The 23,538-nt window shown below is 38.0% G+C and overlaps 3 protein-coding genes across 3 annotated transcripts in view; 2 read left to right on the forward strand and 1 right to left on the reverse strand.

The window, feature by feature from the left end:
- Positions 1–163: 163 nt before the first annotated feature.
- Positions 164–9,187, forward strand: LOC141903541 (coiled-coil domain-containing protein 6-like). Its single transcript, XM_074791682.1, has 9 exons — positions 164–385; positions 1,092–1,241; positions 1,947–2,075; positions 2,201–2,304; positions 2,740–2,900; positions 3,418–3,574; positions 3,806–3,933; positions 4,065–4,204; positions 4,774–9,187. The coding sequence occupies exons 1-9, from the start codon at positions 164–166 to the stop codon at positions 4,855–4,857; spliced, it is 1,275 nt and encodes a 424-aa protein (XP_074647783.1). The 3' UTR covers positions 4,858–9,187.
- A 1,376-nt stretch (positions 9,188–10,563) lies between these two features.
- Positions 10,564–14,353, reverse strand: LOC141904034 (eukaryotic translation initiation factor 4E-binding protein 1-like). The gene is made up of 3 exons (XM_074792476.1): positions 14,091–14,353; positions 12,997–13,155; positions 10,564–12,603 (listed from the first exon to the last, which is right to left on the reverse strand). The coding sequence occupies exons 1-3, from the start codon at positions 14,221–14,223 to the stop codon at positions 12,539–12,541; spliced, it is 357 nt and encodes a 118-aa protein (XP_074648577.1). The 5' UTR covers positions 14,224–14,353; the 3' UTR covers positions 10,564–12,538.
- Positions 14,354–17,265: 2,912 nt separating this feature from the next.
- LOC141904547 (uncharacterized) overlaps positions 17,266–23,538 on the forward strand; it is a 33,613-nt gene continuing 27,340 nt past the window's right edge. Inside the window, exon 1 of the mRNA XM_074793144.1 lies at positions 17,266–17,712. Within this exon, the coding sequence (XP_074649245.1) occupies positions 17,304–17,712 (409 nt within the window). The 5' untranslated portion in view covers positions 17,266–17,303. The remainder of the gene's footprint in view (positions 17,713–23,538) is intronic.

Below are 23,538 nucleotides of genomic sequence, written 5' to 3' on the forward strand. Positions count from 1 at the left end.
CCGGATCATTTTCCATTTCTCTAAGGATTAATTCGATCCGAGATAAACTGCATTAACGTTAGGGTCCAGTTTCGCGACCCCAGCTGGCTAAACTAAAGCACCGTCATGTGCTGCCACCAACTGACATTTTACGGAACTACATCTAATGAAAGTTGCAATCATCATGGCGGACAGCACGAGTGAATTAGAAAGCGATACAAGTTCAATCGACGGCGGCCCAGTGCTGAAACTGCCGTCTTCTGCCGACAGCGAACATTTGCACAAACGAATAGAATCTTTACAACAAGAAAATCGAGTTCTGAAGATGGAACTCGATACGTACAAGTTGAAATGTAAAACGTTACAGGAAGAGAATCGCGAACTTCGCAGAGCAAGTGTCACCATCGTAAGTTTACACTTTCATTTCTTTCGGTGAAATCAACTTTTAGAACATCAAACTCTCCAACCAAATAAAGATTATTTGAAGTGGAACAAGCTTTTAAGTTAATTTTCAATGGTAAGGTTATCCTTTCGTGCTTGAGTTGTAGAATACAAATTCTGGTTCCTCGGCGCAGTAAACACTGTGACTGTGTGTGCTGTGAGTGTGAGTGTGAATTTTGTAGGTCACATTGCACTTTTGGACCTTATGGACTGAGGTCGATAATTTCGCCCCGGAGACTCGAGTTGGCATTCATCATCCTTATGTTGATTACGACAATCTAAAAATTTAAGGACAGAGATGACCTTACTCCCCGACTAGAATGTTACGTTCAGCAGATGATGATCTTTTGCTTACTCAACCCCGTTCAAGATTAGCTTCTCTTGGAGACATAGCCTTCTCAGTCGCTGCTTCACGTTTGTGGAACAACCTTCCTCTCCATGTAAGAGCGGCTTCGAGTATCTCTGTCTTCAAGAGAAGCCTCAAAACACATTAGTTTTCACCACATTAGATTTATTCAGTAATAAAGTGTCAATGATCACTTAAGTGGATTCTGGAACTTAAAATACCATAATAATAATAATAATAATAATAATAATAATAATAATGATTTGTCAATTAGTACGAAACTTAGACTTGGACTATCTATTGGAATGTTGTTCATATTTTGTAGCAAGCTCGAGCCGAGCAGGAAGAGGAATTTATCAGCAATACCTTACTGAAAAAGATTCAGAAGCTGAAGAAAGAAAAGGAAACGTTAGCGATGAACTACGAACAAGAGGAAGAATTTCTAACGAATGACTTATCCAGAAAACTGATGCAGGTAGGTTCTTGTGAAGGTGATATGGTCCCGACCTAGATCTGGTAGGCCTCCCTAGATGTGGTATTCATAAATGCGCCGAATCGTAAGGATAGAACGAGTTCTATTTCAAATGACTGATCTTAACGTCGTAGCCAATCAGCGACGAGTATTGGCTTCACTCAAATCAAAATCAACAGGAAATTTAATTTAGTATCGAATATAGTTAAGTTTAATAATAAGGTTATTCATAGGTGCCTAAATGTATTTTGCTTGGTATGGGCTGATAAGTATGCCAAGTTTTCTACTGGTACTGTTTTTGTATCAATTAGGTTTTCGTCGTGAAAAATAACCCTCAAATTTGGTGATTTTACCCTAGAAAGCCCCTCAAATACCCCTCAAATTTCATATCGATGGTTCTGTAGGAACCATGATTGCATCACATCACTTTTAGCGTTGGCGTAGTCGACCATAATGCTCTTAAGATCGCGAGACAAATGAATCAGTAATCAATGGTCACATGTGTACGATTACTGTTCTTATGATGGTCTAGTCGGGGTCGTAAGTTGACCTGAGCTGGGCATATGAACTAACGCCACGTCAATTTCAGAAATCGTGACAACAGAGCAATTTTGATCAGTTGGAATTGGGTTCGGGAAGGTAAAATCATCTCGTCAGCCCAGACTTCTCTGACGACATGTTTAAAAAATGATTGTATTCGATTTTTAGTTGCGTCAAGAGAAAGTTGAACTGGAACAAAGTTTAGAGAAAGAACAAGAATATCAAGTGAACAAATTGATGAGGAAAATAGAAAAACTTGAGGCTGAAATTGTCGGCAAACAGTCGACATTAGAACAGGTTAGGTTACTATTTATCGCTGCGTGGATCCAGAAGCATGGGCAACTATCTATAAAGTACCCTTAGAAATTTCTCAGACCGGTCAGCCCGTTGTTCTATGTTTTGAGTTTGTTCATTATTTTCAGCTTCGTCGAGAAAAAGTTGAACTGGAGAACGCTCTTGAGCAGGAACAGGAGGCATTAGTCAACCGTCTCTGGAAGAAAATGGAGAAATTGGAAGCCGAGAAAAGGTTTGCTATACGAGTTCGATTTCTAATTAGTCATCGTAAATATTAATCTATTTCTTTAAGAATCTCGTAAATATTTCTATTATCTCTTATGTTATACATACATTATCTTGTTTGATTTTATCGCAATTTTGATATGTAAGGCTAAAAAATGATACCTTGTTTTTCCTTAATCAGTCAGCCGGGTCACTTTTGTAAACTGCAATAAAATTTGTAATCGGTTAACTGCGGGTGTGTTATTGCTAGCTTGACCATGAATAAAAGAAATGTTATGTATAGGGTAGTATAGATAGGCGGTTGGCTGGATCAACTTTTAAGCTAAGCAGAAAGGAGAAACGATGTCTGAATATTTTTTTAGCCCAATCAGGTGTTAAACTGAGCAATGAAATTTTACTTCACTTAACTATATGTTGATAACTTGCGTTGAATTGATTGTAGAATGTTACAAGAGAAATTGGATCAACCGGTTTCGGCTCCTGCTTCGCCGCATGATATCAATAACGGAGGTAACAAAGCTGACAATCTTACTCAACATATACAGAATCTACGCGGTGAGGTTCATCAGTTGAAAAACCTACTCGTCGAAGCTCAAACCGAAAGTAAGTAGAGTTTCCTAAAGCCTTGCTCAGGTCGACTTGTGGCCCTTGGAACAGCAGTAGTAGACAATTGCGGTATTGCCGATTTCGTTTGTCTAACAATTGTCATGGTTGTAAGTAGACTTATGTCGAAAAGGTTCCTGATTAAAAGATCACAGACTTAACTGCTTACGATCCATCGATCTGATCAGATCTTCGTCGACCTGAGCTAGGCTTAAGTTTGGTCTGGTCTTGGTCTTGTCCGAATTTCTTACAGCAGTTAGTATATGCCGAAAATGATTTGATATATCTTGAAAAGAAACAGCCCCCACTGTTGAGGATATACCTGTGGTATTAAGATTTATTTAATCATGGGATTCTTGGTCAAGGGTCATCATAATCAGATTCCCTGATCCGTTTGAACCCTGCATATCCATGTTGTCCGAAACTCTTAAACAGTGTTTTCCATAGGGCTACATTTTGGCTTAAGTTTTCAGACAGAATGTAGAGTATTTTGAACGTTTCATGAAATGTTTTGCAGATGAAGAGAAAATGGCTCATTTAATCCATGAGGAACGTCAGATCAGAGAAGAGAACTTGCGTTTACAGCGTAAATTACAGATGGAAATTGATCGACGCGAGGCCTTGTGTCGCCACCTATCTGAGAGTGAATCTAGTTTAGAAATGGACGATGAACGGTAACTTATGATAATAATAATAATAATAATGATAACAATGATAATAATTTATTCGCTTATATAGTGCAGAACTATAGAAATGATTGCTGTGCTTTACATTATAAAAACAAAAGATACCCTATTTAATATGTAATTCCCATTCGAACTACAGATGGTGTATGAGTTGTTTCGTTTCGGCGATGTCAATAGGACAAACCTGTTCATTATCATGTTGTTTATGTATGTTTCCAGACATTTCAATGAAATGACGAAACAACAAGACCAACCAGTAAATAAAGAGTCCACAGTGGTCCGTCCGAGAACCGTGTCGAGTCCGATTCCATACGCGTCGCCAAATCCATCGAGACCACTATCGCCAGGTCAGATTCTCGCCTGAATTGTGCAAAGTCGGTCGCATTTCGATGCCCGCTTTTGAGATCGGTGGAAATCGATCCTTCCCCTCTTGAAATCAAATTATTTATGGCTGTTTTCCGTCTTTATTTCGTCGTAGGTTTGAACTACGGCTCGGCATTTAGTCCACCCGGTCAAATGCGGTGTCCGAACTGTGGACAGATAATATACCATTCATCGCCGTCGACATATCTGCCCAGCACGTCACCACCGGTACACTCCTGCATGTCAAATATCAGTGTAAGTATCCGCCATTTCGCTGTCTTTCTTCCGTTGAATTTGGTAAAATAAAAATACATTTCGCCTGGTCCGGTATTGCTCTATTCGGTTATCGGGTAAAATTTTGGCTTCATTTCTGTTTAACACTTTTTATCCTGGCCTTACCACTAGAAACCCGATGTGCATTCTGTGCCTAAACCGCTAAACCATAATGGCTCTCCACTTCAATACAATATATACAATCTATCAATCTTCTATTTCTGTTGGTGATTCATATTAGGCCCTATGGAACTTCTACTGCGCACTCATGCCCTAAATTAGCCATAGTTTTCATGTTGCAAGTGCGTAGTATGCCAAGTAAAAGCTAAAATTCTGTTCCTGCAATCACTCAAGGAGTAATGATAAGGATGTATACATGTAGCTAAAGAATGATTTAAATGAGCATCTGGAGTTAAGATCAGCTTCAGATTTTAGCGCAAAAATTTGCTGGTCTATTTTAGACTAGCTATACATGCATACAATGCAGCATTATTAGAAAAATATTGTCACCGTAAATGTTTATTTTTCTTTGATTATTTTCATACGCGCAGAGACCGCGCCCAGTTTCGATGTCAGCTGCGCAGGAGAAATTTGTGAAACCTGCTGTACCCGGAGACCGACTGGGCAAAACATAAGTATCGTCGTCACCGTTGTCAACAAACTTCGCATGGTGCTTCACTCTAATCGCTAAGGGTAACCGTTTAAACCCCGTTGCTTGGCAACCGCTTATTATCGACGCATAATTTGACGCCAAATACGGTCGCTGTGCGGTGTCTGCTCGTATTCTACGCGTTCGGTCGATCTGCGTGAGGAAGAAATGAATATAGATGAAATTGTGTTCAAAACACGACGTTGACTGCTGTGTGTTACTGAAAAAAATTTTCGGAAAGTATGTCTAGGGTGGAACATATAATGTAATTAATCGGATTCAATCCTGTAGTTGTGAGTTTGATTCGACTATACATGGTTTGTTGTAAGTTTGCTAAGTGTTACTAAAAACAATTTGTTAAGGCCCTGATTTGGGCTTACTTGTGGCGTTCAGTGCCACTTCTGGGGCCGGTTCCGTAGTCAGGGCTTAGACTTAAGACTAGTCTAAGACTATTTTAGTTATATAGCTAATCTAACAGCTGAAGACCACTTTTGGACTTAAGTCTCGACTATGGAACCGGCCCCTGGACAATTAACCTGTCCTAGTGCAGCATGATTAACGTAAAAAGTGCCACTGATTCCGTACCGAAAGTGCTGAAAAGTGTTTACCGTACTTTCGCTTAAGCCCCACTGCTACAAACCATGCTATGATGATTTGGAATAACTGCCGGTGTTTCGACTCTGCAGTTTGATCCCGTAACTCACAACAGTGGAAGCGGGTCTCCTGAAAAATACTGCGCAACACGAAATCAACATTAGTACATGACGTACGTAGAGTCTAGTTGTCCTTTGACCCCGAGTTCCCCTGTACTGTGAAATCATATCTTATATACTAATATATATATATATATAAATATATATAATACCTGTGTGCTGAATAACGTGGGCTAAAATTGATGTCGAAAAAACCAATCTTACAGTCTCTCGCAGACCATTCCCAGTTTTGAGTTTGCTTCAGAACGCAACCATATATCTAGCAATGGAGTTTGTGTACTCCTGATTGGAAATTGTCCTGAAACCTAGTATATAACGAAATGTGGTAGTTTTGAATTTGAATTGCTTTTCATGAGTTGGCAATGACAGTTAACCTTGTTTCGCTCCACGTGGCGATTGAGGAGGATTCTGCTTGAATCTGCCAGGTTTGCTAGTGAAGTGCATTCTTCACACATCGATGCCGGATTTCTTCTCAGATTCAAATGAAATCTATCGATAATTTCTCAAATTCTATGCATGGTGAACAAAAATCACGCTATATTTGAATCCTTTAGATCAGGTATGAGTTTATCAAGAGACTCCATTTGCCTAATGTTTTTTTATGGGAGGCTAAAAATCTAGATGGAAGTTCACTGAAAAATGAACTAAATTTTGTTTGGGTTGTCCTATGGACTACCATCTAGTGAGATAGCTGGTGGCTCGTGGTCCGTATTGTTACGGACAGCTATCTGTGTTACTCAGTTGAATTGCAACGCATGAAATTACTGAGCGCTTAAACGGCTACGGTACTCAGAATTTTGTCAGAGGTGAAAAAATTCGGCCGAGATTTCATAGTGGCTTCAGCGTGACCAGAGCAGAGATGAGATAGTGGCGAAATAGTAGGACTACAATCTGAGCTAGTCAATTAACGTTGCCAGGAGAGTAAGACAAGGTTTGTGGTAATCTTTGATATATGGAATCTATTTTCATGGGTACCGCTGTTGTTGGTATTAAAGTGTTACGTGTAGAGAATATGATATGTTGTTTTTTTTTTTGTACAGTGTATAGTTTTCATATCTGCCAGTTGCAAAATTTGACTCCCGCGTAATTTTGCCTCGAGATTTCGATTTATTGAAAACTGTAGAACTGGCTCCATACCAGTAGGAAATACTGTTGTATGATACGTTTATCGCCAAATTTAGCTTTGGTGTTTCTTTTTGAATTTTGAAGACGCTTTGATCGATTTTCTTAAGTTTCTTTCCTATGTTTATGTATCCCCTGGGGCCCATCGTCTTATGAAAATTGGGTTGGTCAGAAACAAGATGGCCTGTGAACTTTTTTGTGCCTAAGAAAATGAATCTTGGCCTGAATTCCGAGACCTGTAGCTTACCTGGTACTAATGGTTTGCCATTTTCCATTGAAATTGCAATGGGTATACTTCGGGATAGGAGTTTGAACTTATCGAACTAATATTATTGAAATTGTCAGATTTTCAAGCATTTCGCCAAGTGGGCGTAGTGTCCCTTGACCCCTAATTTAAAACCAACAGATTTTATGGTCCCCTGTAGTTCATTGTAAAATTTTTTCCTCTGTACAATGTATATGAGTTACTGGTATGGAGCTTAACACTATTTAAAGTGTGGTTTCTTTTAAAACTGAAATATCCAGTAGACTCCACTGATCTCTGTTGTAATTGTTTGACTCTGATATTTTTCGGCCTACACGTCAATTGTACAATCCTACTCTTGCTTTCTTCCGTGGTCAATTTTTAGCTGTCAAACCAGTTGAATCCGCAAAAACGTTTAAATCTGTATTGAACCCAAATTGTTGATTGGTAGGGTCGGGTAGAAATGCGTGATAAAACTGCATTTGGTAGGTGTAGGTGTAAGGTAAAGTAAAGTACTATATTTGTTATTGTAAATTTTAAAAGTTTATAAACAAGACGTATTAACGCAGCCGTTAATGAAGGACATGGACACCCCTCCCCCGCCATGCTTCTATACAGCAAATGGCTTTGTCGGATTTGTGGTGAATCCATTAAATCTTATCATGGTACAGTAGAATCCGCTTTATTCGGATTTTTTTGGCTAACAAAATTCATCTGGTTTACAGTAAATCCGGATTAGAAATCTTTTTGTTGTATATTAGTGAACAAATGGACTGCAAATATTGTCCGCATTAGACCAAAATCCGGATTAAGTCGATCCAGATTAAGCGGGTTTGACCGAGTATGCCCAACTCACAACTAACCCCTATTTCGTGAATCCTATTTGAATGCCTTGCGTATGGTGAATGAAGAAATATCGATTAGCTTGACTCGGGGAGGGAGTTCAGTTCTTTCACTGACGCCTGCACACGCGCGTGGAGGATGTTTGGGTTTTATACGTTGCGTTGTATATTCAATGCTTCATGTGACTTTGTGCTGTATGATAATAAAATGCTAAATAATCCCCGCAATCAAATGAATATACGCTGAAAAAAAAAACCGAAATAAATACGCAGCGATTACTTCAGAAAATCTACGTGTGAAGTAGTGTAATTGTGTAACTTAAATGATACGGCTTAGTAGCTTACTGGTATCTTAGTGAGCCATGCAAAATATTGCTTTGTATTTGGATATTCCAAGTTCATGAAATATGATTTTTAACTTAGGTATTTCGTTTGTTATAAAAGAAGCTAATGAACTGACTGATCGCAGTCTATTTATCGATAAATGCTAGATTTTTTAAGAAAGCCACGAAATCATGTGTTGGAATCGCTTTGGGTAGATGTCGCTCTACATTGATCGCAACATGCAAGAAATCATGTGCTTTTTTCCGTCTTTCACCAGCCTTTTGATTGATAGATGATTAATCAATGTAGACCTATTCTACCGTAACGATTTCATTTCGTTGTAGTTTATTACATTTTTTTTAGTTTCATATTGATAGATATTTTCAGCGTCGCTATACTTCAATGATTTCTCAGATTCTGAATGTATTCAGTATATATATATATAAAGAGTTAACCTTTGGATTTTGTGTCATAAGCCGATGAAATTATCGAACTAGTAATGTAGGTTTATTTCATTTGACTTATATTCTGTTTGCCCTTTCAGTGCTGACTAATTAATACCCTTAAGCGCTGGAAAAAATTGTTAAAAATTCCACCCCAATGTGTTGAATACAAGGCATATCGCTTTAGCGCGTATACACCATGGTGCAGTGTATCATTAGTTACTATTACACTATGTTTGACTGGTGTTGCCATCTTAGAGATATCAAATGATTACTTACTACATCAAAACATTGCATTGCGGTGTAGATGCAGTGAAAGGTTAAACATGAAAGGAAAAAGCTTCTCATGAAACCGAACTCAGTGGGAAAAATATTCCGAATACCGATGATATTCCGTTGCTTGTTAGTGTTTTGTTGTATTCGTGTAATTTTTGTCTCAATGAAAAAAAAAATGCTTTCATTTTATATATGATGATTAAAAAAAATCTCCGAAAATATAATCGGCGTATAGAACCAGTCTAACAGCACACGAACGGACGAAACCAGTCGGTGTGACAGACAGACATGTTGATGTGATATTTATTGTAGATGATATAATTGATAAGCGTATGTGAAAATAAATGGCTGATTATAGTTGAAAAATCATGTTTTATCTCCATTTCATTGGGTAGCTGTCAGTTTCGGTGGTAATTATCAACCCAGTTGCAAGTAGTTTCTCAACGACGGAAAGCGCTAATTTGCACATCGCACCATTGATGTGACGAATAGCTACGAGCAATCATCTCAACAATTTGCGATAATGAATACGTTTTGACGACGCATCAACAAATATTAAAACAAAAAGCAGACATAACATTCATACTTGCACATCCTCATTCCTCACAAACTATTTTAGTATTTGCATATTGTAGGCATATAATCTATTTATGATCTTTCATAGAGAATGATTTAGCAATTTAATTTTGAAATGACCATGCATCAACAAGCCAAAACGTTGTGCCTTGATGTTTTTTCAGAACATATTTGTTCTAAGGGCTTAGAGTGGGCCCCTGCAGATCCCAAAATTATGCAAAAATCATCAAATTAGAAAAATTCTTATGTTCATCTTAATTTTCAATTTCGTGATTTGCAAAAAAAGTTTGTTTCATTTCTCTCATCATTTGAATAAAATTCACACTCAAATAAAAGAAATTTTAATTGTATGATCCATTTTAAAAACACGTATTTAATTGTACAAATTTTTCCTACCCTCCCATTTATTTCTTGAAAATATTCGTACTTCAGGTAATTAAAATGCTAAACACACGACTATAGTCATAAATGAGTATCAAATCCGTCCATGTTAGTGTCTGAAAAATCCGCTAATGATGTGCATAGCGGCAGCACCTTACAGTGCAGTGACGCATTTACCAAAGCGCAATAAATATTCCTCAGTTTTGAAAATTACGTTCTTTCTAAGAATCAATTCATAGCTTAATACTATGAAAATGTACGTATTTTATTATATCGCAACTAATGAATTGCATCAGACACTGAAAAACATTTTTAAATCTGACTGTCAAGAGCGGATTTAATGCACATCTGTTACACCTACCTAGTGGTTACCATTTCATTTATCAAATTCACAAAATGATGCAATAATTCACAACGTTATGAATATTTCTCCATGTATCAGTTCACCGTATTGCCAAGCTTAATACGATAAGATATCTTAGATTAATAGAGTAGATGACATTTTTCAATCCCCAAAACAACTATTTAGTCCTTTCCAGTTTCTCTTGGTCAATGTAATAGTCACTGTGTAGGCCTGGACTCCATCAGGCATTCAATACTTTCGGGGGGGGGGGGGGGGCAGTTGGTTAGAGTAACCCTTGGATAGTTGATGACAGTGACAATTAAAATTACATTGTCATTAAGGCATCTATCTATCGTAACCAACTAACTGCTCAGCAGCCCCAAAACATGTCAACAACAATCAGAACAACATCCTTAGAAAAAGACTCATAGGTTTTAAAATATCTTAATTTTTTATTTTCAACATTTACAAATAAGTTCATGGACTAACATTTTGGTGAGTTTGCCGACAGCCCAGAATATACGCTTGTTTGTATAATATCGCAGTCACATCAGCATGGTACATATCTCACATTTACTAGATGGTGCAATCGGACAAAATTTACTATTTTACCTAAAATCGATGTTTAAAATTATAATCAATTTGCAGTGAAAAACAAAACTATGAATCAGAAAATATCAACAATTTATTTCCCTGATACCATTTTTAGATTCATTGGGAAACCGTCAGACCCACAACAACTGCACTTAATCCGAGTTTACGATGAACCAACTTAGATCCCGTTCCACAGTTGCGAATTCAATTTGAAAATGAAATGATTTTGACCCTTCTAACTGTAGAACTCAGTACTGGCTTAATTATACCAATAAGGTTAATATATATATGGGGTATAGATGGTCGGGTGTGTGACTCGAGTTATCGGCACAATGTGTAGGTTGTTTTTACAAAATTATAAAACTTTTTACTATTCGATTATTAGCCTATTTGATTGATATATGCACAGTTGAACCTCGTTAAGACTAAAGTCGTTTATTACGACAATTTCCAGCATGTTCCGGCTGAGATATTTATATCCATACAGATTTGGACAATGCGAAACCGGTTTAATACGGTAATATCACTTATGCGAGGTTACTCTGTATTTTAAAGCAGAGTTTCAGGATAACCAAAACTCATATCACGATGACATTTCCAAATTTTAATTGACATACCATATAAGCCAGTGTGATTGTCTTTAGAAACACTGGTGTTTCAAATACATGCATTACCCGCAGATTAGATGGCAACTCTTACAACGTGGATGTTACAGAAACCAATTGAAGGTCTTCTAATAATAGACAACCAACCTAATATGATGTCATAGGGGATTCGTGTTGGTAGCCATCTTATCTGGAAGGATATATACGTACATGTAAATAATCTCCGCGATCACCTCAGTATCAGTTTTAATTAACGGAGGTACTTATCGTCATCAGAATATTGAATGAAGGTAAACCCAATAGTATACCTTATACAAAGAGCTCTTCGACTATACAGGTCAAGTATTCAAATACATCCTAGTTTTTTTTTTACAGACCATCTCTGTGACCCACTTTTTTCTACTACATACATGCACAAATTCTTCAAACACCCTATTAATTGATAACATGAACAAAAACTAACTTATTAACCTTTGATGAAACATTCATAATTCGTTTACTTTTTTCAACCATAATCCTTTTTATTCCCATATATCTATAACCAGTATTAATTTTGACATCGATATCATATTTTTTGAGTTTCCCCCTGAACCTTATTTTAGAGCAAGCACATACATTATGGAACACAACCGAACTGAAATCTACAGTAAACCTTACCCGCAAAAACGAACTGAATTCAGATCTCTGCAAGTCTGATATTCAAATATCCAACTAAAGAACATTTTCTTAGACTTGAATTTAACACCAGCAAAATTATGTGGTCCCAATAAGTCCATATAAAGCAGCAAGGTTTACTGTATATACATGATTTATATAAACAACAGAGCATGTTTTACGTCTTGATTGCATTTGTTACACAGTATTTAGAAGAAAACGCACTTCTACGAAACGTCTTAATCGTAATCAATGCGCAGAAATATTGTCATGAAAATAATTAGCGGCACAATCTTAGGGGGTTAATTTCAGCACAGAATCCGAGCACATTCGAACCGAACGAAATTCGTTAGCATGATTTAACGCGTGAAAATTCGACGTTCGACTCTGAAAGGGTAAAATACTTGGCGCACAGATTTACAAACAGTTGATGTTGATGCATCTTTTGAGTTTATGTGGTCCATGCTGATAGTCAAACTCTTGTCTTTAAATCCGTGCTAATGTAGAAGGAGTGTATAATTATTTATTTGAAAGACATTTTGGGTAAATCTTAGATGTCCATTTGGAACTGCGAAGGTTCGTCCGTCATCCTGCCTTCCGCGCCTTCATCACTTTCTGCAATGCAAACAAGTTAATGTTGTTAGAATAGTTTGCACCAAATGATTTGAAAATCAAAAAAATTCCATCCCACTGTTGTATAATGGGCATACAACTATAGTCCGTATACACCGTGGTGCGGTGTATCATCCCCATGTTTAACAGGTGCTGCCATCTTTCAATAAATACTAAAACATCAATACACTACGATGCAGCGTACTAGCAAAGTCCGTCGCTGATTTTATACACCGAGCGGTGTAGTCAGACTGAAAGGGCTAAGCTTCATTTATGATACAGATCAGGCCTGATCTGTAAAACCATGCCCTGACCTTAAATATCATAGGAATTGTCAGTTGAAAAAAATGTTCAAAAATTTAAAAATATTTTTTTTTCCTCGAATCCGATTCTTACCGGGTATTTTCTTCGGTAATCCATTCTCGCGAGGGTAATCGCCAGCTGCAGCCGGCGATGTCACACCGGGTATTTCGGGAAGATTCGGTGGCGGGCTCTTCGCTAAAGGCGAGTGTTGCATTTTCATCAAGAATTTCCTTTCGTAAATGATCTTCGTACCTAATCGAAAAAAAAAATAGACAGAATATCTCTTTCATGTTTAAATTGATAAGGGCTAACGGCACGTTTTTGGCTACAATCCAAACATATGTCACGGTGTTTTTAGCGAATAATGTAGAAAATCAAATTTAATTCAGGAGTCACACCATGCATTTGCAATAACAGCAAATTATTGCATATTGAAGAGAATGGTGTCTATTGAATCAAAGAAGCAACAAATAAGGTTTGCACTAGTAGTTGGATAAAATACTCGAATGTCTGCGAATTGAAGTCCCTTTTAGTAGATTTTTATATCATAAAATCAATTGTAACGAAACCACGTTTCGGCTGTTGATTAACAGCTATCATCACGTGGAATGAGGTTTGCTCTGATGTAGTATCATTAAAGTCAAATTTCCAGGCTAAAAAAATTGATACCTTGACCCAGCCGGCTGCCTAAAAAATTACGATCCAGCTAATAATAATAGACCTGGCAGTTATAGAAATGTACTGATTACAAATCTTTATTGCTGGATACAAAATGACCAGGCCAATTTCGAGGAACAAGAAATCAATTTATTTTTCTTAGCCTTAATCCTTTCATGAAAACATAGGCACCGTAAAACTATCTATCAATTGCCTCAATTTATTGGCCTATAGGCTAGGCAATTAGAATAAATTACAATTCGATCGAGCAAAGTCCCGTCCTTGTACATTTAACCTTATTATTTATTTACACCGATTACTTGGAATCCAGCCATGATGTTTAGAATTCACTGTGTTATGTTTGATATGCATGCGTGAGTTCATTAATTTTCAGAGCCCAAAATCCAAATATCTCCATTTTCATGAGCCGAAACTAAATTCGAAACCTTATTGCCGAACGTTAGTCGAATGACAAGCGATGACAATTGAATAAAATCGTTTTAAAACCAGTTCATCTGTTAAATACGAACCTCCCGGGGTAGTCGAAAATAGCGTGCCTCCAGGAGTTTGCGCGTAGTCCGCTGGTAGCTGCGATGGATCGTTCACTTGCACCCTTCGAATCGGAATCTCACGGCTTTTCAGCGCTGCATGTTGCTTAGACATCGTTCCAGATTCCTTGTCGACGCAAATTATCAAAATTCGCTGCTTTTAAACCCGATTATTTCCCCGTTTGTTTCTATCGTCGCAATCCAAACTGTACTTCACGTTCCACCATTACTCTACCCCACGAGGAAGATACCGCGCTGAATGACAAATGACGTCATTCACCACGATTTTATCTAAAATTAATTTTCTCACAATTTCAGGGATAAATAACAAAACTCGAGGTTATCAAGCGTTGATTTATGACCTAGGATTTATTGTTAATTATTGTTTTTGTAAATTCATCGTAGCCCGAACGGAGTGCAGAGTGCAGCACCTAACGGTCTAGCAGATCCTCGCTTACCACAAGTGGAATCCCCTATTGCCACAGTCGTTTGCGGAGTCCTCAACCGAAAAATTACATGCCGTACGTAGGAAATCTTACCGCTAAGTGCAAGGGTCCACGCATCCGACGGTTTGAGACTGATCTTTGGTGAGGACGATTTAATGACTCGATGTTCAAATGTTGTCTAACGCTGGATAACAGAAAGTACATTTGAGGGAGAGTTTGAGGGTTGAGTAGTTGTCTTACTTGCGTTTCTCTTTTGGGGGAAGGTTTACCTGGCGTCTCGTCAACACGCTGCGTTAATTCCATATTTACTCATTTCCAGGAAAAGACGAGGCTAATGTCACTTCGGATAAAAATAGCAGCATTGTCGTGTCGCACACGGTTTCCGCACAGTGCTCGTCTATTTTTTAATAGAAGGTAGCATGAGCGAAAGGCTGTGTTGTAAAAAAAAGTAGTGTAATCAACAGAATATCACTTTATTGCTCGTGTAAAATAGAATGAAATCAATAGAACATTCTAAAGAAATATGAATATTTAGAGTAAGATATTCAAGCAATTAAAAATCCCTTTCGCCGTACAATTATGATCAGATGCCGGTTTTGGCAAAAATCGCTCTTTTACAGCTACCACTTTTTTAAGGTGATACACACATTAATATTATATCTCTTCATCCGTTATTATCGATCGGGTGAATTATCGTCTGTCGAAAGATGATGGAATAATTTGAATCTGCGCGTTGTGTTGCAGACGATCTAGAGAGACGGGTAAGGCAAGCGTCTGCTTTTAGCTATAAGAATCATATCATAAAATAGCGACGACGTCGTCGTCGTTGATGATTGCGAGGAAGAGATTGTAACACATGCGCGCGAATACAGGAGGGATCATTTTCAATCCAGGTAATAAAAATCTGAAAGTAACTTGTATCATAGCGACCGAGCAATCTATTCGTAAATTCTTAGCTGTACGCGTCGTAAAGGACTATAATATAAGTACATTCAATATGCAGCCCTGGAACAGGAAAATTTTAGTCATTATTGTACGGAATCTCAGTTTTTGATTGTTTTGGATGTTCTCAATGTTCTGTGATCTCAATTTTTGGAACTTTTTGTAAAAGGGTAATAGATACTGAAATAGATGCTCATTAGACGTTATATTAAGGACAAAGTTCATTGTAGTCAGCGACTGGACTGTGGTTAAGTTTCATTGTCGGACATTTCACAAAACCATTTTATATATACAGATAAACCAATTAACTTGAATTCTGGCTTAAGGTCTATCCGACTGCCAAAGCTTAACGCAGCGATTTGGTCAATAAAAACGCTCGGGTTACATAAAATCAAAAACTTGATCATCGCCACCAACCACGGCTCCGGTTCCTGTCGTTATTACCCCACACCAGCGATAAACCACTACGGTCGGGGCAGAACGCAACAGCTGGGTACATAGAATATTCGTTTTGTCATGTAAATGAACATTATGAGCGCGGCAACATTTCTGAGTTTATTGTATAAAATTGCGTTGTTTCGTTTCGTAGAGGATGAAGCGATAGGCTGTTAAGCAGTAACACGCGGTAAATACATAACCTAGACGAACGCATATACAGCTAACGGTGACGTCGCCGCGGCGGACAGTTCGATACGGATGGTGCCGCTCGGTGAACGCTGCAATAACGCTGGCAGCGGCCGTACGTTATGCAACGTTAACGCTGGCGTAGAACGGCGCGGAAATTTATAGCGGTTTTATCTGACAGACACGATCGTAATCGAGTAAAGTTGTCATCGGAGGGTAATCTGACAAGCAGGATGTTAATCAACGGTGCTCTAAAAATATCGGACGATTTTCAACAACGGAAACGGTCATTTTCTTTCGGATTTATATAAACGGTTATCTCAACGGATACGCGTGAATTTCAAGAACGCGCAGATCAATAACGATTTAAATCAATTAGATATTTTCGATCTGAAATAATTCATACTATCAGGATAATCTGGCTACCAGTTGGAAATACTGGGATGTTATGCGTGTCACCGTTCTGATATACTAGTGCTGTGATGGTATTGATCAGTAGTGAAGGTTATATTATTTTGTATCGACACTCTGAACATACATACGCCAGTTTTTAGAGCGCTTTTTTCTTCGTCGACGCGCGTGTATTTCTCTATTCGCAAAAGCTGACGTCAAACGGGTAACGGACAACAATCATGGTGTCCATATCGAAACCGTGTCCGTGGAAACGGCGTGCCGTTGACGCCGGCCAGAAATGGGACGAGTAACGCTCTAAAACAATGATATTATTCTCTACGGACAGAATAGTTAATGATATTTCGAATATTTTCCGCGTGTACTCGCCGAGGGAGATTTTCATTATTGGGACGTTCCAGGCTTAATTAGCAATTAATGTAATTTCAGCGAATAGCGTCGGAGATAGAATTCATTGCGCGCTTTGGGTTAGAGAACAAACATTAACAACGACAGACACATGTTGCATATTCTGCCATTAAATCGCGCCAGCTTTCCATATTATTTATTTTTGCGAATAGCTGGGACAGTCAATGACAATTCATGTATGCAAATGAAGCGAAACTCTGGAATCTATCATATTATAAAATGCAGGGCGCGCTTACGAACGTGTGGTCAAGATTTTAGTTGATTTTGGTCGAGGAATCGTCGTCGTTTTGCTCATTTCATCGTTCCACATTTGGATTATGCGGGGATTGGTAAAACACAAACTTAATCATCAGTTGTTAAAATTATGATTGACCAAATATGCCAGTACAGCGTGATAATTCTTCTGGGCAACGTAGCTATACTTCTAATCGTGGCCGTCTCTACTGACTATTGGGAATACCGTGGCTTCAACCGTTCGCACATCGAAAACGATCTGAAAGCTTCTAATCGGACGAGGTTAAAATCTCCGATAGACACGACGTCTTATTTTTCGATTCACTATCTGGCGAACGATTACGCCAAGCCCGAATTGATTAACCAATATTCGGGCAATGACTCCGACTATCAGCCTCCCGCTTTCATACAACGTTACAGCCTTACCGAAACACTACAAATAAACAATACAACTGTCGAAAGACATAAAAATATGATGGACGTCATCGTTCTGTACGAACAATATGGCAACCTATTCCGTGACTGTGATAATTTGGAAGGTAAGCTATTTTTAGAGTTTTCTGCTATTTCGCTGAAAACCTTCTTGTTATTCTGTTGATTATTGTTATCATGATTTATTTTTGACTTTTTATCGTTCATAAAATTCAGATTTGGCAGCTGATAGCTGTTAAACGATCTGTTGAATTCGGACAGAAATATGAAAGTCTCTCCGAACCTGTAGGTTCTATGTATCGCTGGCTTTCTGGCGAATATGCCATTTGAGAAAAATCAATTTTGAATGAAGACGATAAAACTTACTGATTATCAATTTCCTGTTAGGTTTTTGAGACGGATAAAATTATCATATTCATCGAAAATCCTATTTAATGATTTTGGAATTACGCTCACTACTTTCGACAGATATGAGAACCAATTTGTCGAAATATTTCCGGCCGCGTGATGTGGTAGGAATTTTTCGACGCATAAGTGGACATTATTATTTGTATTAATCTACAACATATATCAGTAAATCCAGGATGAACACATGAGTGCCAGACTTAAAAGGAAATATCATAATTCTGATTGATTGAATTAATTTATTGAATAATTTACGGACCCACGATGATACTGCTATAAGGCAGATCTTGTTAATTGAATAAGAATTGGGTTTATGGATATTTTGCACATTTTGACGCAGAAATGGCGTTCGTAAACACATAGACAAACTCGAATTTCGGTTTATCTACATTATAAACGAGTCCGTAGATAAAATTTCTAGCTGCTGTGGACAGAATACTTGATCGTTAGGGCTAAGCACCCGGAGAGAGAGAGAGTAAGTTGTGAAATAAAGCAATAACAATAATACATTTGATTGATACGGGACAATCATAACGACATAATTATGAAAACGTTGTTGCAAACGTTACAGGACGGACGTGGATAGTGAAATAGCCAACATGAACACAGTACTGGCTCATTCAGCTGTAATTTACTGGTGTCTGCAATAACATGAAAGCAATTACTACTGGTATGTGTCGTACACATTATTCCATGCCGTCTAATTAGTCATTATGCGATAGCAAACAAGCCTGCGAGAATCAATGACAAGAGATTCGTCATAACAATCTATTGATGTATACATATGTATACTCACAGGCATCATCCGATTGTCACGATTGTGCATTTGATTCAAACTCTGTCGTAAAAGACGCGACGACGGCGGCAGTCGGAGATTTAAGATGTACACTATAGACAACGACCGCGTAGCTGCGACGATATCATCATCGCCGGAGAAGTGACGAAAAAGATTAGAAGATAAAAGGGACGGGAAAGACTTTATAAGATGGAATCATTTCAAGATAATCCGTTTAGGGTCGAATGGTCATGTCGAATGATATGACACGGCGAGATATGTCAGTTTTCAGGCCTTTCTATATGAAATTAGTAGATGTTATCGTTTGTTTCCACGTATACGCAGATGAACAACACACGACGACGTTTGTATATTGTATCTATTATCTTTCGAACATCGGGTTTCTATTGTGTATGATCTATCGTTATAGTTATGATTATAGCAGTCTTTCATTTGACATGCCTTTGATGTTTAACGAATTGAAAGATTGACCGAAACCAGCACGATTGCAGCCACTGCGGACGCTAGGTCAATCATACTCTGAACAAAACATCAATTTCTTCCCGAACATTTTCATCGTTGTTCCTTTTTACTTGAAGTAGCTTAGAGTCTGATACGTTGGCCTCAGTTATAAGAATGTCTTGATTGTGATTTTCTTTCGCAGAAATTATAAATTGCTCGTCCAGATCTAAGAAAATATCTTTTTTACCATGAAAATCGCTCGTCCGTTTACTTGGAACCCGTAGCGCTGTTACAGGTATTTACATCGTCTGCTAGTGATATTATACGCAACGATGATAATACATTTTTAGAATTTGAATCCCGACGACGCGCGGGAAAAATTCACCCTATTAACAATCTCCGCAGACTCGTTAACGATGATAGACGTCTATGTCTCTGTGTATTTATAATAAGATAACACATTTCACAAGTTAAATCTAATTACGAAGGTGATAGAAACGGCTCATGCGCATCGAAGACGTCCCCGGTAATTGATACCTTTCTATTTTTGTTGCCCATGATTGAGTCGTTACGGGTCGCTTTTGAGCATTACGGAAATCTCTATGTAGACTATAATGTTAGACACTTTTTTTGCCGCATCTAAGCCACGAAGTTGCTCGGAGAAATGGCTGCAAGAAGAGGTTCCATTTTTAGGCTGGTGTCTAGCTCGAATTCTCCATTCTCTTTTGGCGATTGGATATCGATTATTTCCCACTCCTGGTCAAAAAGATTCTACGAATTCTATTTGGCATTCGAAACTATCAATGGTAAAATTCGAATCCATTAGTGGTAGTGCTTTGTGATTAAAGACTTCATTATATAGGTTTCGAATCGGACAATAATTAGGCGGTCGATATAGTTTTCATAAGTGCTCTAATGAAATGATTGGAACGTTAAAAAAAACGTGCCGATATCATTAGCAGCAATGGCAATGACTATGTAAATATGATATGATATATAAAAATATGTCAGAAGTCTGAAATTGATGTGAAAGACAACACGTGTCCTCACTGGGTACATTAAAACGCCACATGTTGTGCATGCACTGAGTAAAAAAGACCGATATCCTTCCATTTATCCAACAGCATGAGCGTTTTTACATCATATAGTCGCGCGCACATCGAGGAAAGTAGTTCCCCGGTGTCAATTGTACTTGAAAACTACGATATTGACGAAACACTGTGCCCATATTAAACGTTATGTACGTATCATATTTCTACTTGGCTCGTTCAATTTCATTTATTCCCTAACAGCTCTAATTGATTTTTTCCTCGCTGCATTTTTTACCACCTTCTTAACGTTCACCGCGCTGATGGTACAATATACTACACGTTCAATCAACGTACGCTACAAAATCGACATCGAATATATCCCATCATTTCTGTTCCGATGAATTTTTATACCTTTCATTGATTGTCATCGGTTCACGTGGGGTACAGTTTATTTAGCGGTTTTGAACCCGAGCCTACGTGTATCACAATAATAATAATGATAATTCATTTTCTTATGAAGCTCTACTCACTACAATCGGTGATCAGCTTTATATCGGTAGAAAATAAACATGAGCTCATGAATTAATGATTCAAAACACTTGGAGAATGATAAATCAAGTTAGAATTTACAGGTGACTAAGATTAATTGTAGATTTTCCTAAAAAGTATACGTTTTCAAATTCTTCTTTAAAATTTGCCTAATAATTAAGGGTAGTTGGTACCACAAGACGGATGCTATAAATTGAAATGCCTTGTCACCAGCACGCTTTGAGACTGGCATAACTAAAAGACTTGTATAATCATAACTAGAGCGGAGAGATCTGGTAGGGGCACGAGAGATGAAATAGACCGCAATTACTCTGGACCTTCTATGCATTGAAGAACCCGAAATTCACATTTCAAGCGCCATTAGACCATATACATATGTACCGACTCGTATTTAAAACCGCGACTTTTTTCAGTTAGATTCTTAAAATCGTTTGGTCATTAATCTGTAGCGCGCAGACACTCACACCTGGCTGAGCGCACGGTGAGTCTGCATCGACGATAAGTAAAAACCATAAAACACTCAAATGACAGCGACACTTGGTAATAACTTCCTCCATCTCGGCATAAGAACAGAATGGTCATACGGGCGAGAGAACCGTCGTTTTAGTACCGGCCTTGTCGCGAAGCAGCGACTGTGTACATGCGTCTGATAATCTTTCCCCGTGACGCTAGCCACGCTGTAATTAATTCCGAAGAAAACAATCCGTTTCGTAGAACATAAAACTAAACGTTTCTTGTAGCGATTCGAACGTTTTCAGGAAGTGCGTTTAGCGCGTGAACGCTATGTTGTAACGTCTGAAGCGTTGAGTATTAGGGTTATCTGCTGACACGAGCTACATACTTTATGATCGCAGAACGTTTCTAGTTTATCGACTTATCTTCGACAGGACCCCGACCTTTTATACAGTTACGTATAAGTAACAGTGGAATATATTCTCGACGGGAAAAGATACGCGCGGAAGTCTGTGTGAAAATCGCGTGCCGCCAGAAAACAGTTTTTCCATCGCCTCTTGCAAGCGATGTAACACAAGTACAAAATCTATACGTATTATATACGTCATTTCATCTTCGCAGAAGTTACTAGTAGCGAAAGCAAACTGGCGTACCCAGCCTTTTGAATCCTGATTAAAACTCTCACCCAGTACCCACAATCGTATCATTTGAAATATATGCAAGACCTATTTTTCATATTTCTTTTATATGTATTAGATTTTTAGGTGAAGAAAATGTTCGTATGTGTACATATTTCTTAAGGTTGACGATAGCGTGTTGCGTCAGTGTATATAAAATATTGTCGATCTCGTTTCGGTAACGGAATATTCGTTATTTTACAACGATTCATAGGAAGATTTTCTCGTTTTTTTTTCGGTCGAAAAAGTCGATAGTTTCGCCTGAAACGATGCAAAACATTTTCGAGAATTGAAGACTGCGACTTGTATTTTTAGAGGACCCACGGGAACTCATTCGAATAGCGCCGGCAAGAAATTCCAGTCATAGATATATAATTTGTACGACGTGCAAAGGAGTTGTTGTCTTCAACACCTGCTCTTTCTGACATGCATACACACCGCTTACGCACTCGCTTAATACATAATTCATAACACGTACTCTATATGTCTTACTCTATTCGGCGTTGATGACGAAATAGTCAACTTAATGCCATCTTACCTGGCACTTGAATTTTTCGATTGTACATAATGTCAGTTGCACACCTACTTATCGTTCTGTGTATAGTTTTTTATATATATACTTCGCTTTAACGATGGTTTTATTGGACTCTGAATGTATGTAGCTATTGCTCGCTAAAATGCACTAACTGGCAGCTCTCCTTTCTATAACAGCAACTAAGAAATAGTGGTAAAGATATACTTTCTCTTACGAAACTATAAGTTCATATCAACATGTAGAATAATTTTCTTGTTTCGATAATAGAGGTTTCTATTTTCATCGCCAATATTCGGCCAAGAAACTCCGGGAAAATGAATCATTGTTCGATTCGAACGGGAGATCTCGGATCAATACATCAATCTGAAGGTTCAATCTAACCCGTTATAGGCTTGATCACTATAATCTAGGACTATCAATATTTCACCAGTTTAAATCGCTCGAAGATATCGACAGCGTGTGGTGTATTTTGATGAACGACTGTATTTGAACCAGTGAGCCCCCAGTGGCTGTTTAATCATCATTACTATCTCACTATCACTGATACCTGTACACACGTTCGTCTGCTTCGGGGAAAAATCAACTGATTTCTCGTCAAATTACTGTCAATTTGAAGCGGCCAACCGACAGCGCCGCGAATGGGAGCGCTACCAATGCTACTATGGCAATCGAGGATTACACTAATGGCAAGCGAGGATCCACCAGGTTCGCTAGTAGTCCGGGTTCAATATCTTTTACATTCCATTGAAAATCGTTTGAACTTGAAATGATACTCAAATGAATAGATTTTCAATGAAAACTATACAAATCACAGATGTGCAAGATGTGCACTACATCATCAATTTATTGGGGCTAGACTGGCTGCCGGTCAATTTAATTCAATTATCGATATTCAAATCCAGAATAACTTTATTGATCCTTAATATTATATGACTTACGGTATTATCTATTATTGGCAGTATTAAGCGATGTGTTATTTTCGAGATTTAGAGTAACTTTCAATTAACTTTCTTACTCTAGCGCTCACTCCGGTAGTCAGAACTATC

Source organism: Tubulanus polymorphus, chromosome 4 (assembly GCF_964204645.1).
Source record: "Tubulanus polymorphus chromosome 4, tnTubPoly1.2, whole genome shotgun sequence".
NCBI classification, from domain to species: Eukaryota; Metazoa; Nemertea; class Palaeonemertea; order Tubulaniformes; family Tubulanidae; genus Tubulanus; species Tubulanus polymorphus.

Excerpts from the sequence above, each read along its gene's own strand:
- LOC141903541 (XM_074791682.1), top strand. The coding sequence starts at position 164 with ATGGCGGACAGCACGAGTGAATTAGAAAGCGATACAAGTTCAATCGAC. Across the intron at positions 2,076-2,200 it reads AACAGTCGACATTAGAACAG|CTTCGTCGAGAAAAAGTTGA; the intron begins GTTAGGTTACTA and ends CATTATTTTCAG. Across the intron at positions 3,575-3,805 it reads TTAGAAATGGACGATGAACG|ACATTTCAATGAAATGACGA; the intron begins GTAACTTATGAT and ends GTATGTTTCCAG.
- LOC141904034 (XM_074792476.1), bottom strand. The coding sequence starts at position 14,223 with ATGTCTAAGCAACATGCAGCGCTGAAAAGCCGTGAGATTCCGATTCGA. Across the intron at positions 13,156-14,090 it reads ATTTTCGACTACCCCGGGAG|GTACGAAGATCATTTACGAA; the intron begins GTTCGTATTTAA and ends TTTTTCGATTAG. Across the intron at positions 12,604-12,996 it reads ATTACCGAAGAAAATACCCG|AAAGTGATGAAGGCGCGGAA; the intron begins GTAAGAATCGGA and ends TTTGCATTGCAG.